The 18,376-nt window shown below is 38.8% G+C and overlaps 1 protein-coding gene across 1 annotated transcript in view; it reads left to right on the top strand.

Moving 5' to 3' along the window:
- asic4a (acid-sensing (proton-gated) ion channel family member 4a) overlaps positions 1-18,376 on the top strand; it is a 95,657-nt gene that overhangs the window by 69,804 nt on the left and 7,477 nt on the right. The window contains exons 2-6 of the mRNA XM_005745688.1: positions 8,995-9,139; positions 9,527-9,654; positions 9,785-9,938; positions 13,904-13,957; positions 17,063-17,216. Coding sequence (XP_005745745.1) covers positions 8,995-9,139; positions 9,527-9,654; positions 9,785-9,938; positions 13,904-13,957; positions 17,063-17,216 — 635 coding nt within the window. The remainder of the gene's footprint in view (positions 1-8,994; positions 9,140-9,526; positions 9,655-9,784; positions 9,939-13,903; positions 13,958-17,062; positions 17,217-18,376) is intronic.

The following is an 18,376-nucleotide window of genomic DNA, read 5'->3' as shown; positions in this document are numbered from 1 at the left end:
CTGTAGTGATTTGGTGCTATAGAAATAAAAATTGAATTGAATTATTGCTTATGCAGTGCATTTGAAACCTGTGCCAATCCAGATGCTATTGGGTGGTGGATTAAAATCTGTCTGTTGACTCTTATTGTTGTACGTCTGTCTTAACCTCATCTGTAGATCCTAATGATGATGATGATGAAACATTTCTAATTGTCAGTCCAGTTCTTGTGTAACTCAGTCTTTTCTCCCCGTTTCCCTTCCTTAAGCTTGCATTCATGACAGTCACCCTTCCACTGCGATCATTTCAGGCTTTGGTGAACGATAGATGGATCAACTGAAGGGCCAGATGTGTTTCTCGGGTCCTGTGTCAGGTCTTTGCTGCATTTTATGTCTGTTTCTTAAGGACGTGGCTTTCAGATAGTGTTCATGTGCTGTGGACAGTATTTAGGCCTGCTACTTGTTCCATTGTCTTGTTCAGTTTCCTGTTTTTGTGATTTTTTTTGAACTATTTATTTGTTTTTATGGCAGGGTTTTAGTAACAAAGTACCTAAAGATAAGAAAGAACTGCTTTTTAAATTCTAAGTTGTCTGTTATCTGTTGACAAAATACTGGTTTATCCATTGTCAGAGCTGCCTTTTTTATATTTGAATGATTCACACGTACGTGTTGAGTGACTTAACGAAAAAATAAAAAGATTCCTTTGAAAATAGTCACAGAGGAGGACCTGGGTGAAAATGAGTGAAAAAGCAGACAATTTCCAAAGAAAAACTTTGAAAGACCTTTGGAGAGCCTCGAAAGCTACTGCTCAAGAGCAGTTAAAAATGACAAGTCTGCCTCTTTGGAAGCAAACTACACTTTTGCACAGTATTGTTATTGCTCTCGTAACTGGCTGCACTATAGTGAAAAGTCTTTTGGGGCAATCATGATGAACTCTGGGAAATTGTACAACTGCATCAAGAAGTATTTGGAAGAGCAAACAGGTGCTCCAGAGCATCTCGTTGAATTTTAGTGTGGGGACGAATTTCAGCAGGCTGTAGTTTTGTCCGTTATTGAATTAAACCAACACCAGAAAAGATCAAGACAACAGATTTTTCTTCCACTGTTCTTACCTGTGAATTGCTTCCCTTTTCTCCCTTTTGGGGGGGAAAATACAGAAAGCATACCAAAAAAATCCTTTTGTGTCACATAAGTGTTTTTTTTTCCCGAGCAGTGCAAGACGGCAGGTGAAGGGTAGAGCTGAACACTGCTTATACAAGTGATAAAGCCGTGGAGATAATCTCTTTTTCTCTACCTCTGAGTCGTTTAAAAGTAGATCACATACAATTTAAAGATATGTCACTACCCTTTACTGTTCTTTTCCATGCAGTCTGGTGGTGAGGGCTCCGTCTGTAGTGACAGTGGGAGACGAAAGCAGTTAGTTCATAGAGAAAAGTTTTGTGTAGGAAGTCCAAAAGGAACAAATGGGATGCTGCAAAAATGTGGTAGCTGGCTTTGTGCCCTGCACTTAAAGGCTATGTTCACTCTGTAAATTGTGTTTTATTTTTTTGAAGACTCATTCCTCACATTCTTCTTTGCTCTTCTGTGTTCAGAAGGAGCCTTGAGAATAAGACATTGCATTTTTAGTCTGCCTTCTGATGGCTGTTTACAACAACAGCTTTAAAAGAGCTGAGTGGTCGCCACAAAGGCTTTTTAAAATGGCTACGTGACTTTAGCCTTTGACCATTAAAACACATCGCAGCGTTTGTAAGAAGGTGATAAAATGTGAACCCTTTGTTGTTGTTGTGCTGCACCAACATGTAACTTGTGTTGGTTGAAATAAATGTTGTTTTTCATCCTCTCATTTTGTAATTAGACTGAACATCATTGAAATAGGATTTCATATTCAGCTTAAACTAAAATTATCCTCGATCCCTTAGTCCCTTCTGTACTTCTCTTTACAGGTCGAGAAACAGATTAAACATATAACATTTTAAGCTGTAGATAGACGTTTACATACACTCATTATATAGAAAGAAGCTCAGATTTATACATAGAAACCCCACTAAACCTTGGTTGAATGTCTTTTAGCAAGTTGCATCTCAACCAGAGACTTTTGGTAGTCATTAACAACCATCTGGTATTTTTCTGGTTGGATATTAGAATGCTTTTTAGGTATAATTCATTCAAATCGTTTGATTTTTGTGGCACAGATCCAGTTTTTAAGTGTAGTCCACAAGTTTTCAGTAGGCTACAGGTCGGGCCTTTGGTGAAGGCCATTCAAGACGTTTAATGTTCACCAGCTTTATCCACTCAAGAACCAGTTTTGATGTGTGTTTGGGATTATTGTTCTACTGGAAAACCCAATTGCAGCTAAAATTCAACAGTCTTATCTGTTGATTTGAGGTGCAGTTTAATTTAAGGGGTGGTTCTCCTTCTTTGTTATTGCATCCACTTTGTACAATGTATCAGTAGCAATGAGAAACAGAGCATGATGCTATCACCGCAATTCTTGACCATTTGGTTTCAAAGCCTGAACTTTACTCCTCCAAAAATACCTCTTGTCATTGTGGCCAAATAGCTCAATGTCTTTCTCATCTGACCATAAAATCTTTCTTCAGAGGTAATTCGGTTTGTCCATGTTGGCAAACGTGGACAAATCTGAGTCAGTCTTGAAGGTTTTGGAGCTGGTGGCTATTTCTTGGTTGACACTTCCTCAGCTCGATGTAAAACTCTCTTCTCTGTGGACAGTGACACTGGTGTTCCAACAGTTTCCACTTCATGGCAGGCTTGAGCCTTGGTTGTTACGGAATATCATAATCAATTTCCTCTCATCTGAGGGTGACACTTAGGGTCTTGACAAAGTGATGACACAGCTGAATAACTTATACTTACATCTAACAGACCTTCTCAACTTCTCCTTGGAATTTTAAAAGAGTTCCTTTGACTCGCATTGTTCTGAGAATTGATCAATCAAATCAGTGCAGTCAAACAAATCCTTTTTATACTGGCAAAGAGAAACTCCTAATTGTAGTGAATCGTGATAACTAATGAGAATTTAACGTTTAACTGAGTGTACGTGTATATTTGAGCCTATATGGATTTTAAAAAATAAATTGTATTTTTTCCATTATAGATGTATTCTGTATAATTATTCCACCCTAGAAAAACAACCGTTCAATGAAATCCTTGAACTCCCCAAATTACTGTGACGTTCATACACACGATATATTTAAATGTCTGATCACAATTTTAGAACTATAGATGAAAATACATGAAAATATACACTGAATATACGCTAAATAGGAGGATGAAAGAGAGAGACTTTTGCAGTGAACTGCCAGCCCTGTTGCATATACCATTTTTCCTGAAAAAACATTTTGAAATATCATGTAAATATTCAGTTTATGCCACACTGTGATCCAAGTCTTTCTGCTGGGAAGTTGTAATGAAGCCATTAAATCAAGGATCGCTCTGTCTCAACCTTAAGCCTTCATGTGCCAGCCTTAATGGTTTTCAACTGCCAATCAGCGCTCTGGCATATTCTACCACCCTGCGTAAATGAATTCAAATCCTCCTTCCTCGTACTCAGAGAGCCACCCGATGACACGCAGCCTGCCTGGAAATGGATGTCCTCTGGAGAAGCACTGAAGTGACTCCTGTGGGTTATTTAAAAGGAAAAGTTGGGACTGTCAGATCACAGTCATAAAGAGGGTGTTTAAGGGTTTAGCCCACCAGGGCTTATGAATTACATGGTAAGGGGTTGGTCTCTTAATGCATTTAGCATGGAGAGACGGAGACAGAAACAAGGCACTCTAGGCGGAAGAAAAACACTGGCAAAAGACACATAATGAATTGACATTTAAAGCAGATGCATTATAATTGGTGAGATACAGGATAAGCAAATGACATGATGACGGGAATCTTTCCAAACCATGTTGCAACTTCATCTTAATGCATTTGTACTTTTAGTGCTTAATCTATTCAAGTTGAGACAACTTTTTTTTATTTATGTTGCCAAGAGAAACAGATTTGTGTCAAAGCCTTTATGGTGTGAACATAAGACAACCTATCCTAGAGAGAAAAGAAAACACAAAATCCACCTTTAACAGAAAACATCCCTCCTGTACTGGATGGACAATAGATGTTACATATATAGCCAGAGATAGTCAATGCAGAGGGTAAATATAGGGATAGGACGCCATATTCTTCCTGCTGTCTTTGTACTATTGATGTGTTCTCGTGCGCACAGCAGGCTCCACTTAATAGCTTTATTAAATTTTGCACAGAGACTCAGAAATGAGCCATTACTAATGTTCTGTGATGCTTTTCATGTCCGGGTTTGTGACCTCAATAAACACAATGCAACATGTATGGATAATTTCATTTATTTACTTTTGATCACAAATGTGGGATGAAGACATTAAAACGTGTATTTTTCAAGTACATTAGGTGACATCACTAAATGTCTTAACTTTATGCTTAAAGTTTGCTTAAGTATGAGGTTTTTGTGCCTCAAGGAAGAATATAGCTCGCTTTACTCAGTTGGTAATTCATCTCTGAATAGTCCAACTACTATACAAAGAAACAAGTTTAGGTTTCTCGCAGACATAACTGACAGGATAATGCAGAAACTGAGCACATGTTTTGATCAATTTTTCATTACCATCTAAAACACTGTCACATAGGTGATGTTGTTTTAGATATTTTGAACAATGCTGCATTGAGTGCTGCAAAATTTAGCTCCTGAGCTACTCAGAGGAATACAACGCTTCTTTTCATCTGGTTTGTAACTACAATGCCGCTGCACTGTTTCAGCTTGTCAACAGCAGTGCCAGGTCCCCACTTGGGATTTGCCCAAGTCAGTCCTGTTACCTTTACTAAATTTGGTGCAAGATTTAACAAGAGAAAAATGCTCCATCAATCACGTTGTGGATGCAGGAAGAGGAGATGGAGAAGGAGAGGGGAGGGAGAGGGGGTAGGTGGGAACTGAGAAATAAACCAGTGGAAGCTCTGCCAACATCCATTTCCTGGGTGAGATGATGGGAAAACTTTCTCATATTCTCTGGGGGATATCATTTGTGAACACACGGCGTCCTCCAGAGCCTGAAGTTTTAGAGCGTAACCCAGGCACTTGGTCTGGGTGTTTTGAGCATTTCTGAAGTGAAATCCTCCTTTGCCTCTGTTGCTTGCTCCATCAGATAAAGACTGCCAGTCGAGGCTTAAGTGTGTCAATGAACCCAGGTGGGGGCGGGGAATCAATGATAAGTGCAGCTTACCTCCTCAGCCGCACCGCACCAGCCAAACAGAGATTAAACCATTTCAGCCTAATAGCACATGTCAGTCAAAAGTCACACTTGAATACTTGAACCGTCTCTCCCACGGGCCTCCGCCCACACTTTGCCAGGTCCCATTATCTAATCACACCAGCTGAGAAGATGCTGCAATTTACAAAAATGCATATTGGCTGCTAGAACTAACAGAGAAACCGTTTATACCACAATAGAGCGCGAGCCGAGATCTGTAATTGTCCAAAAATTGTCTGACTCCTCAACCAAGATGCACTTTGAAGGTAACTATTTGAAATTCATTCAAAGAAGCGCACACACACAGAGACTCTCAGTGCAAACTAGCATGTACAAAGAGCCAGATCAAAGGCCCCGAGGCCTATTACTGCATAAAATATAGCTGTCCGTCTAAACAGCTTTTGTAAACAGTACTCATTTCTTGCTCTAATCACTGTTGTGGACATTGCAAAATTGCCAACTGTTCCAGCGAATTACTTGACTGAACCCCACAACCATGGCTTTGATTTGTTGTTCAACCATCTTAAATGTGGGTACACCCTGTGGTCTGTAAATGAGAGCTTGTGTTGTTCCGTCAGTGTCCCTTATTTAGACATCACAGCACTCATTAGGTGGATCAAGCTGATATCAAAGTCAGATCACAGGCATTCTATGTTTTTGTGCATGCAGGGACCGTCACTGTCTCTTTAATGATATGTCTGCTGTCTGCTCAGCTCAATTGTTATTTCACTGTCATTTCTCCAGTGCCTTGTCTGTTGACCTCTCCTGCCATGTGATTTCCTAAGCTTGAATACTTTCATCACTGTCCTCTTTTATTTGATGTTTGGATAAAACGAATCCAACAGATTATTTTTCGGCACTCTGAGTGGGGAAAAAAATGGGTGTTTTTCAGCGGGGAAAGCTGTAGTCTGAGAATTTTTTTTTAGGGATCTGCATACACAGCAAAGCTTATATTACAAGTGCTGTTTGAATCCATCATTATTTCTTCATGAAACATTGAGTTCACACAAGTAGACAGAGACAGGCCTCTCATTTTTAGCTTGTGGTCTCCAGTTTTACTGGATGAAATGACAGCTGTGGTGAACATTTTCATCAGCTGCAGCGAGCTGGTTAATTTAAGAGCAGCTGCATGAGTTGGTAGGAAATACTGCTTTTAAATATTTCTAGCTGGCTTATTTAAAAAAAAAAAGGGTCACTTTAAAGGATTCTCCTGTTATTTGTTGCATACACGAATAACAGGTTTAGTGCAAAACAACCAAAGACTGTATATAAAGATGGATGTAGCCAAACTTTATGTTAGCGAGCGGTTTGTGGTGGTTTGAAGCCTTGAGTTTCCATCTGAATCTTTTAAAACCAAAAGATGTCATTAACGGAAAAACCGAAATTTGAATGTATTTTTGTACAACTGAGTGCTGAATTAGTGAGGCGTAGATCTAAATGAGAACCCAAAGACACTGAATGCTCGTAAGGTAACAGTTTATATGCCACAAGGTTGCCAAATCCTTAAGCATACCTTGCTTTACTCTAAATGAGACTTAAAAGTATATAATGATGAACCAAATTAAATTTTAAAAAAAGATGTATTAAAATCATAAATGAAAATCTGATGAATCCACCTCCTTCTAGCTATTAAAAAATGCAACTTTGAGCTACTTCTACACTGGCTTCAGTTGTAATAAGTAGCTTATTAACCCTTCATATGTCATGCTTTCACTGTATGGTAATTCTTAAATAGCACTTTATATAGCATGTCTCAGTCACCCATTCATACAAGCTCTCTTTTTACACCTAAGAACTTCACATACATTCACACATTTAGATGAGCACATTTGAAGCACCTCAAAGTTCAGTATCTTGCCCAAGGATACTTTGGCATGCGGAGCAGTAAAGTCAATTTTTCATTTTTGACTCAGGCCAGGAGTTAATATCTATATTAAATTTTCAACCACAGATCTATTTAGACTGTGGTTCAGATTTTTGAAGAAAAACTTTTATGAACACACATTCTCATTATGCCTAACATATGAAAATATAACATTTAAATATATTTTATTGCAAGTCAAACTGGGAGGAACTGTTGGGATTTATTACATAACTTTTAAAACCATTAAACACTGTCCTCACTGCTATACTTAAAAATCCATATAGCTACCATCTATAATTATCAATATTAATTCAACATTTATTAACACATAGAACACGTAGAACACACTATCCCATGTAGTTTAATCTCCCTTAACTCAGAATAAATTGATTATTATTGTTGTATTATTTAGAGTTTTCTGTTGCATTGTGGGTGCTTCTGCTTGCACATCTAGGTGCAAATGTTATGTCATGTTCTTGTATTTCTATAGCACTTTTCTAGCCTTACTAACCACTCAAAGCACTTTTAAATAGAAGTCACACTTTAACCATACATTCATACAGCTATACACTTGAAGCACTTTATCTGCCTCACATCCACGGTCAATTTGGAAGCACCAGTTAACCTAACATGCATGTCTATGGACTGTGTGAGTAAGCCAGACTGCCCAGCAGACATCTACACACACACGCAGGCATGACGTGTACAATTTCACAGTTTCAAGATTCCCTAAAACCAATCGTTTTCCTTGATTTGACCTACACTGGTGGATCTAAAATCCATCTGAATGGATACAACATCAGTTTAAAAAGATCAGTGTGAAGTTTTACAATATTTAATTTTGTGTATTTTGGGCCACTTGATGAAAAGCCGTTGAGATTTGACATTCAGAATATATGTACGTAGGGTTAAGTGAAAAGGTGCGATCAGACTGAATGTACCAAATATCACAAGTATCACTACCTTGGGTAGGATTAGTCTTGGTTTCTTACGTTTACCATTTTTTATTTATACAGATAAATGTTCCGTATCTTTTTTTTTTCTTTGCCTTGGAGACGGCAAAAATTAGCCATCCTCAGCTCTCTTGACAGTTTCCCTCTGGCTATCGAACTAGAGCTTGACATCCTCTAGTTGAACGTGTGAAGAAATCCAAAGCTGGACACCAGCCATACCTGGTGACAGGGTTTAAGCTATGATTGTATCATCATTGTTCAGATGAAGGACTCAGTTTTTCAAGCAATAAACTGCCTTTAGAATCAAACCTTAATCAGTGTCTGTGAAAGACTTACAATCCTGGATATTGGTGGTGCTGCTACAGGACCATTTTCTTTGCATGTGGATCACGGATTGTGCCTTTAAAACTGGCTTCAGATAACAGTTAAATGACTGGTAAGAATTATATTTTCCACAGTGCAGCAGTTTAGATGAGAGGTATAAACAAAGAGATGATGTGTTCCCTACTGAGACAGCTCCCCTGATAGGTGGTGGTGTGATATCTTACTTAAAGCAGCCTCTCTCTCATTGTCTTTTGTTTTCTTTTGAAGAGAGATTAAAGAATCTCTTATACCATTTGATATTTCAGTGGGATGGTGCTACTACTGAGCAGCATTGTGCAGGTTTTGTGTGGTGGGTGTTGGAAATTGATTCAAATACTGCTTATCAAAATCCGCGAGGGACTGAGCCGTTCACTGCATCCAGAGGTTTGTGGGTAATATACAGCGACTTGTCCAGGCAGAGATGCGGCTTGTTTATTTTTTGCTCCATATCTCTGATTTCATTTCAGTGCGCCTGTATGAGCGCGTCACGTGCGGCATCTGGACTTTGTCACGCTTATGGTGATGTTCATGATATCAATCTGTTCTCTCCCAGGTGTACACCAGATATGGGAAATGCTACACTTTTAATGGCAACAAGACTACATCCAGGAAAACCAAGCAGGGTGGAATGGGAAATGGGCTGGAGATCATGTTGGATATTCAGCAGGATGAGTATCTGCCAATCTGGAGAGAGACAAGTAAGCTTCAGAACTATTTGTCTATTGTAATCCTATCCTGTGCAATGCTGTGACATACCCTCTGCTGCAGTTTAAATCAATAACCGCCTGCATCTATTTGTCTTGGTCATGTACTGTAAATAATGCATTTCCTGATTGTTTTGCTCCACCTGCAAATGTGATTTGTAAAAGGGAATTCCTAAACACAGTACACTTCCTTTGATTTGTGTATGCATTGTACTTGTCATATAAAATTAATCCCTACGGGCCTATTTTTTAAACATGACTGATAAATGATTTGCGGTTAACATCAAACCGAGCCCTAGCTGTCAGATGAGGCAGCCATCTGAAATTCCCTTGTATTTTCTCTTTGCAACGATCCGTGCTCCATTTCATCCTGATGAGAAGATGAGACATCCCTGGAGGCCGGCATCCGTGTTCAGATCCACAGTCAGGACGAGCCTCCTTACATCCACCAGCTGGGCTTCGGTGTCTCTCCGGGCTTCCAGACCTTTGTTTCCTGTCAGGAGCAGAGGGTAGGTCGTCTTCATCTTAGCGCACCATCCCTGCCCCTGCTGACCCGCTACCACCACCCACCACCAGATTACTGTTCTCCCAGCAACCCCGGTGGCTCAGACTGGGTCTAATAAATCTTTGTGTGCTTAGCTGACCTACCTGCCCCAGCCCTGGGGGAACTGCCGCTCCACCAGCAAAGAGAAGTTCCCAGGATACGACACATACAGCATCAGTGCCTGTCGCCTGCTCTGTGAGACCAACGAGGTCCTACGAGTGTGCAAATGCAGAATGGTGCACATGCCCGGTAAGATCAGCCCCTACATTATCTTTACACAGAGCAGCACATTTTTCAGGGGGAAAGAGGATTGTGTGCATCATTTCAAATGGACGCACAATAGTAATTCATTCTCTGACATGTTGTATAAGGTGCCAAACTGTGAACCGTAATGACTAAATGTATGATTGGAACTTAAAATAGTCATTCCAGGTCATGAAATGGCACACGACAACAATATGCGGAGGAAAAAATACTAATCAGAGTTGGTATTTTCAAGTATTTCCTTCTGTTTTTAAAATTGTTCGCCTTGTTGACCTGCTGTAATTGAAAAGCCAGTCTGCCCAGTATTTGCCTGAGATTTGATGAACCATTGTGCAAAACAAGTCATAATTTTTGGCCCACTTGAATCACTCCAGCATAGATATAATTTGGACTGCCACATGCCTGACCTTGATGCTTGATATCTGGAGTGGTATGCTCTTCTCTGCTGCCAGCACTTTGGCTACAGGCACATCAGACTAAAGTCTCAATGAGGTTTGGATACTTTTGCTCATCCATCTCCATCTGTCCTGGAATTGTTCTGTTGTCCTCCCACAGCCATTATTAATTATTATGATTGATTATTATTACTGGTATTGGTCCTGTTTGGTTTCTACTGGTAGGTTGCTTACAAACTGCCCTTAGTACTGCTGCTTGTATTGAATTATTTGGTTATTTACTTACATCATGACATATTGCCTAAGGAGCACATATCTAATTTAAACTCGGTCTTGACTTTAATGAAGCACAAATTAAAATAAAGCTCTGTTATTTTTGTGTATGATTTTGTCTCTTTATTTTATCAACATTAAAGAAAAGAGAAAAAATGTCCTGAATGTGTATGTCACTCAGAAATAGCTGAATTTAGAACTACTGTTAGTGGTTTAAGCCAATAACAAGAGTCTAAAGCCAAGTTAAGTTATCTGCATAACTACATAGTTCCATAGTGCAATTTTTCTTTTCTCTGTTAAGCACCCCTATGCATCAATTGCAGACAGCTTCTGTTGAATGGGATTAATAGGAAGTGGCCAAAGTTAGCAGTTCATCTTGTAATTAGTTGTTTCACACAACACTTTGGCACTGGAGGGAAAGCAGACCATGAATGGATGTACAAAACCTACAAATTTTTGAGACATGATGTAAAAATAGGTCTATCAGGAAACCGAGAACACTGGTTAGTAATATGTCACCATTTGAGCAGTTTTCCTCCCAGTGTGAGGATATGTCATAGAGTTGAGTACCAGAAACACAAAATGAGCTCTCTGGACTTTTTCAGAGTGTGCGTCATCATGGCTAAAGAGCAGGAAGTCACAGAGCTGAGTCACTGGATGCTGGCTGTTTGATGTGTCTAGCAAGTAGGCATTCTGAGAGTGGTCACATTTAAAGTTAAGACAAGAAACTTATCATGTATTCTTTTTCATTTCCACTTTTGCATTGAGTGCAGCTGACATTCAGAAACCGATTAAATAAACAAGTATGAGACAGCTGATTCGAGGCCGATCTGATTCATCACATTTTTTGACAGAGCGATGCTGTGGTTATCAGCCTACACATTTACATAGCAGTCACACATTTTAATCTTGGATTTGCAGACTGAAATGGCAAGACCAAAGCGGTGGTCTGATCTCGGAGAGATTGCGTGCCTTAAAGGAACTTGCTATGTCATGATTTGGGAGGAACCTGGTTATAATTGTTCCAGAAACATTTGCATTTGCATTTGCATACACTCTGTACTCTGAAAACCCAGCAGATGAGAAATCCACAGAAAGAAAAGTGCCTACAGAAAACTGTAATATACTTGGATAACACTGTGAGAAAACAGCTTTTTCAATTATTTATTGGATGCAATATTCTCCTGTTGGAATAGTAAGCATAGAAGCTGTGTTAGGACACTTGCAGGGTCTTTTTTTCATTTGTTTTTCTGTTTTTTACACTTTTTCTATTAAGAATTTTCAGTAGGATTTCAATCAGGTCTTTTTAAAACTTTAAACCTTAAACACTATGAGTTTCCCAGCTCCTGAGGCAGTAAAATAACCCCCAAATCAAAACATTTCCACTACCATGCTTCACAGCTGGTATGAGGTTCTGACCTCTTTTGGTCTGTGCTAAAAACGTCTGCTGTCTCTGCGGCCAAGCAGCTCTATCTTTGAATCGTTTCTCTGCCACACAGGCCTGTTATTTGCTTATATGTTCATTGACAAAAGCCTTTTCCTGGCAAACCCCCCAGATTCTCAGATTCATTTCAGGTTTAATTTGTGGAATATGCGGTTGTAGACGCATGCACTGACACTAGCAGCTGCAAGAGCTCCCTTTAATGACGTTTTGCGGTTCTTAGACAGTCCTGGATAAATCGTTTGAAATCTCCACAGTTTGGTGCACATTGGAATTTCAAATGCTGCACTCAGCAGCATTTTTTTTTCCAAAGGCCTCGGAGAGCTCTTTAGATCTTGGCATGATGACACTACACACATCATTGGCAAAGACAACACCTGGCTGTCAGTGTCAGAGGTTTAAATAAGACAGGTTGTACCTGTCACTCTCTGAGGTGTATCTAATCTTTGGCACCAAATCTGGAGCCCCTAATTTCTGTTGTAATAAATGCAGCACGTGTTTACTTTTCTCACGTGGCTATTTTATTAATTTTAATAAATAATTAAAATGGGAATTAATATATTGTAATGTTAAATGTTTGGCCATCCAAATATGTAAAAAAGCAAAGAATATCCACATGAATTCTACTTTTTTTAAACTGCCAGAATAGCCCATATATGCAATTTAATGAATGACAACAGCAAAAGGGAAATCTTTAAATCAGTGAACAGGAAGGACAGAGCAGAGGTGGTTAGAAAAACCAGCAGAATCACATTGCTTTCTGTGGTGATGTATCACATCAGATATGATATTTATTATGTCAGAAATAATAAATGTGGAAGCTTTTCCAGGTCATTTGCTCTCAGAAGAGGCAGATGAGAGCTTTGCAAAGGTAGCGGCTAGCTCGCATTAGTTCACTGCACTTATCAATAATGAATAACATTTATTGTTGCATATTAAATTTAATTCTGGGGTTGCTGGTTCAAAACTCATAAGGGAAGCTGAGGCGGTCCAGTGAACACACCCTGCTGTATCACTGAAAAATAAACAAACATGGCCACCATCTGTTGCATTTTGAGGTGGTCAAGTCGTGGCCGATTTTAAACCTCACGACTTTTGAACTGTGAACCGTAGAAGCAAAATTGTGTTTTTCTTGGATCTGTGTTAATATTTTAGTCTTTCAGTCTACTTCTATATTTAGAGGACCTCCCAAAAAAGCTATTAAGTTGTTCTTGATGTGACGACAGGACTGCTTTTGCTTTCAAAGTCAGAACGTCTGAAAAAATAAAATACACAAGGCAGTTAAAAGGATAATGTTTAATAATGAATAATATTTAATGATGTTTTTTGATATTTCTGCTCCTGGAAAAGAGGCATATCTGTGAAAGTGTGTAAAAACACACTCCTCAGATCATCAGATGTAATTTTGCTTCCTGTCAATGAACATTTCTTAGCGTCTGGGAAGGAGAATTCCACAAAACATTAACCCCATAAACATTTCACAGACAGACAAACACACCTCTGCTAATTAATTGTGCTGCTGATGAATACCTGTCATTAATGGCCTGGGCAGCATGTTTTTCTGCCAGGAAGTGACTCATTGATTGGTTTTTAAAGACTTTCTAAATATGCCTCGCGGGTGGAGCCAGCATGCTCCATTTCTCAGTGCAATCAAGGACAGACTTCCAAGATGGCCCAGACTCCGTGGATGGAAGTCATCCTTTGTGTGCCTGCCTTCATTTGGAGATGAATGATAAGCTGTGGAGTGTTGTTCACAGCCACGCTTCCTCATTGCAGCAGACACGGGTCACTGATCATTTTGTTTCTGATTGATCAGACTCATTTTCTGTTCTCCTTTGCAGGAACCGCAGATATCTGCCCTCCCAGTAAAATCAACTGTGTTGACAAAGCGCTTGGTAAGAAACAATCTCCCTTCATTTCTTTTCTCATTATAATAGACTCCCCCTGAAGGGAAATGGAAACACAATCAGTAAATATGATAAGGATTTTTTTCCCCTGTATTACAAATACCTGGAGGTAGACTGGGTTTTAAAATGACTTTTCCTCATTGTGATTTAGTCACTTTAGAGCTTGATGACTGTTCTGCTTCCATTGTTGAACTCTTAATATGAAAACCCCTTCATTCCTGCATATCTGGACTCCTCAGCCTTGCCCCTGCAGCAGATACTGAACCTTGATTTCAAAGTAAGAGTATTCCAGTAAAAGAAAGGCTTTTTTTTATTGCCATAGTGGACATAAGTACAATTATCATGTATCAGGCAAATAAGCCAGAAATTTAATTAAGTCTCTCTCACCGAACTCATACCCAGCTTAAAACATGGCTGAATGAAATTGTAGATATAGCTTGCAAGAATGGACCATATTCATGGGGGTCATATTCCTGAATCAGACAGTACTAATAGATTCAGCCCCCATGAAAGGTAATACATTAAGATGTAATTTATATATTTATATTATAAAGATGTTTTGTTCCCACATCAGACAAATGATGTATGCCACCATGCTCCTGCATACAAATAACCTAATTGTTTGAGTTATAAAATTCATAAATCATCAAATTATAATTATGCTTTCAGTGCCTCCCGTACCCGTTTTTGTCTGGACTGAATGCATTTACAATTTAAAGAGACAGGCTGGGAAAAGCTATTTACTCTCCTGCATGCATTGTGATGCTTTAAAGTCAGGACTATAAAACGTATTTGCCAGTGTGCGAGCATTTCATACCTGCATGTTAATTAGGCCTAATGTAGCCCTTCTTCACCATTTATTCTCTAAGTGGATATTGCCACAGGATTACTGGAAACACCATTACTATAGTCACTGTCTCTTATGTAATTTGATTAGACTAACAGATAGTTTTGTTAAGATGTTTAGACAATGAGTCGTGTGAAAATGGCCAGCTGCCATCTTCTCTTGGCAAAATTCATTTTAAGTGGACTGAGGCAAAGTGGAAAAATTGTTCCGTGATTATAAGAATCAAAACTTGAAATTCTGTTTCGGTAAACATGGAAACTGCATCCTGCTTAGCTTTAAACATGTAGTTCTGATAGCACGGGGGTGCTTTAGCGCCTATGGAGTTGGCAGCTTGAGCATTTGGAAAGGTACCGTCAATACTGAAAGGTAAATAAGACTTTAAAGCAACATGTGCTCCCAATCAGATGATTTCTTGCACCTTTCAGCAAGGATGGTAAACATGACTTTGTGTCAACTTTATAGAGACATGTTGCTTCAATCAAATTTAGAATGAGCTAATATTTCATTTAAAATGGTAAATTTTCTCTTTTTAAACGTCTCAAATGTCTTCTGTGTTCTACTGTGAATAAAATATAGGTTTATGAGATTTTCAAATCATTGTGTTCTGTATTTATTTACATTTTATACAGTGTCCCAACTTTTGGGGTGTTATGTTGTAAAAGCTATGATGCCTTCTGTCTGTCTTCCCACAGACAAGAGCAGCTTCTAAATTTCTCTGACTGGTCAGTAAGACTAATAAAGTGCAATGTTATTGCGAGTCTGAGCAGTCTGACACCACGCCTAAAATTCAGAGTGTGACTAAAACAGTGTGTAAACACAATGGCAGAATCATGCTAATATTTTTTTTCATCAGATTTAGAAATCCATGCATATGCAGCATCCACATTTAATAATCTCGGCTATTGTGGATTTTTATGCACATGCACGAGCCTCATTTCCACTCCTATCTTTATCCATGGAGAGGATGTGGGCACGCCCTTATTTCCTTATTGTATACAAATTTGCACCTGAAATTATTAGATGTTTGAATTAAGCCGGCAGCTAATAGGGAGCTCACATGTACCAGCGTGAAACTGAGACGCTCACCGGAGGAGAGGAAATGGAAATCTCAGTTCTGGAATCACAAACACACGACCAGGGAAAGGGATAAAAAAGGAAGGAAAAAAGCGAGCAAGAACAAATGTATGGATGCTCTTAGCTCTGTAAATGCAGAGTAAAAGGACCCTGGCAGAGGGCGAGGAGCAGGACGAGCACATTTGTAGCTGTTATATATAATAATATCTATAAAATACTAGATACATTTATAATAATAATGAAACAAAATACATTTGATTTAAAAAAAAAGAAAAAAGAACGCTAGATGAAATCTGTGGGTTTTTTTATACTACAGTGTGAACTACACGTGACGTCCACAGATTTTTATGCACATTCTTCCAGTTTACACATCAGCACTTCAATGGATGCCTTTTGTACATGCATCTTTTTTTACATCCAGCCTCAATAAACCATTATGTACGATCTGGGCTTTTCACAGTGACATCACTGGAATGAATTGTACTAATGGCTTTTTTTCCTCCCACATAGCTGGTAGTTTTCAGTATTTACTTACACAAAAAGGCAAAAAGTTAATTGAATTAACTGTAACTTTGTATCAGTGTTCACAAACCACCAACAAGCTGCAAAATATCATCTTCTTCTTCAGTCGGTTGCTCCCTTCTGTCACACCAACTGTCTGCAGCTTCTCTGTTGTCTTCCTCTTTTCCTCCTCCTCTTGCTCCATCTTCAGCATCCTTTGTCCATTATATCCACTATCCCTCCTCTGCACATGCTCAAACCATCTCAGCCTTGCCTCTCTAACAGTGTCAGTTGGGAGAAATATTAGCAAAGAGAAGTTTGCATGGCACGAGATTAATATGATTAAACTATGCTTAGTAGTGGCACAAAGTGTTGCTCTACCCAGTAAAGCATAAAAACAAGCCTATTCATCCATATCAGCCAGTATATACAAGTATATGTTGTACTGCATTAGCACACAAGTGCGCTTAGTCTTACTGAGTGTAACAATTTGACTCTGGCAAAACAAAACTGCACAAATGAATCAAATAGTGATTTATAAAGCAAGAACAAAGCTGTACATAACGATAGTTACCACCTGGTATCTGTGTTGCGGATCTCTTTTCTGAGGTGAAGTGAAACTGACCCAGTCTGTGTCTATTAAACAGCACCACTGCCATTTTGTGTTGCAGCACAGCTACAGAAGAATAGCGGGGACATCTGTCCATGTGAGACGCCCTGTAATCTCACCCGCTACGGTAAAGAGCTCTCCATGGTCAAAATCCCCAGCAAGGGCTCAGCTCGCTATCTCTCCAGGAAATACGACAAGTCGGAGGACTACATCAGGTACGGCAGGGAACCTTCAGCAGGACCTAACACACTTATGAGCAGTGATGTGGTGCTCAGTGCTATGGCCATAAACAATGACCTCCAGCCTGCAATCACTGACAGACCCACACCCATAAAAATAAACAAAACTCAATTATATTTTGTACAGTATTATAAAACTGCTCGTCGTGCAGTAGTGTGTAGATGTATGAGCATCTTCCTTTTTATTTAATCTGACAATGTGAAATATTTATTGTAGTATAAGATTCTAAGTTTCTGTGTCTGTATGTTAAAGACTAAAGGTGACCTCGGCTGCTTTTTGGTTTTTCTCTCATGTACAGTTATGATTTAAAAGAAAGAAAGAAAGAAAGAAAGAAAGAAAGAAAGAAAGAAAGAAAGAAAGAAGACCCTCTGTCAGTTCTTTTACATATCAGGACATAATAAAAATCATCTGGTTCTTAACTGGCCTTAAAATTAGATAAATAACACTCATATGAACAACAACACTTTGGATATCCGGATATTATATTATTATTATTATTATTTTGATAATATCCTGATGTATAAAATCTTTGAATTGACAAACCTTAAATATATAAATTTTCCAAAAATGTATGTATTGTTACAATTGTTACAGTTTTTTAAACATGGCTAGAGTTTGAAGCAATGACGTCAGTGTATTTGCCTGTAATCACTCACATTCAGACAGTTACTTTGGGGTCTTTATGATGTCAATAAGAGCCAATGTCCATAAAACAGACATCCCAGTCCCTCTGCTCTGCCTGTGAGACCAGCCGCTGTCCCAACCTTTAGTTTTGGAAGGGCAGCCAATCGATCAAATCAAAACACGGAGCTGTGAATAAACATGTTTAGTCTCTGTTCCGCAGTATCTTATATCTTATATATGCTAATATTTAAATTATAAGTAATTCATTGCAGTTCCTCTCAGTGCCTAATTGTTGGGGATGTGTAGAAAGTAAACATGGCTAAAGGAATGCGCGTACAGTGTTGGGAAGGTTACTTTTAAAATGTATTCCGTTACAGAATACAGAATACATGCCCCAAAATGTATTCTGTAACGTATTCCGTTACGTTACTCAATGAGAGTAACGTATTCTGAATATTTTGGATTACTTAATATATTATCGTGCTTTTTACAACAACGTGAATGTACTATT

This window comes from Pundamilia nyererei, unplaced genomic scaffold (assembly GCF_000239375.1).
Source record: "Pundamilia nyererei isolate P.nyererei 1_Seehausen unplaced genomic scaffold, PunNye1.0 scaffold00163, whole genome shotgun sequence".
Taxonomy (NCBI): domain Eukaryota; kingdom Metazoa; phylum Chordata; class Actinopteri; order Cichliformes; family Cichlidae; genus Pundamilia; species Pundamilia nyererei.
The sequence above is the reverse complement of the archived record's forward strand: the minus strand, read 5'-3'. Positions and strand labels throughout refer to the sequence as shown.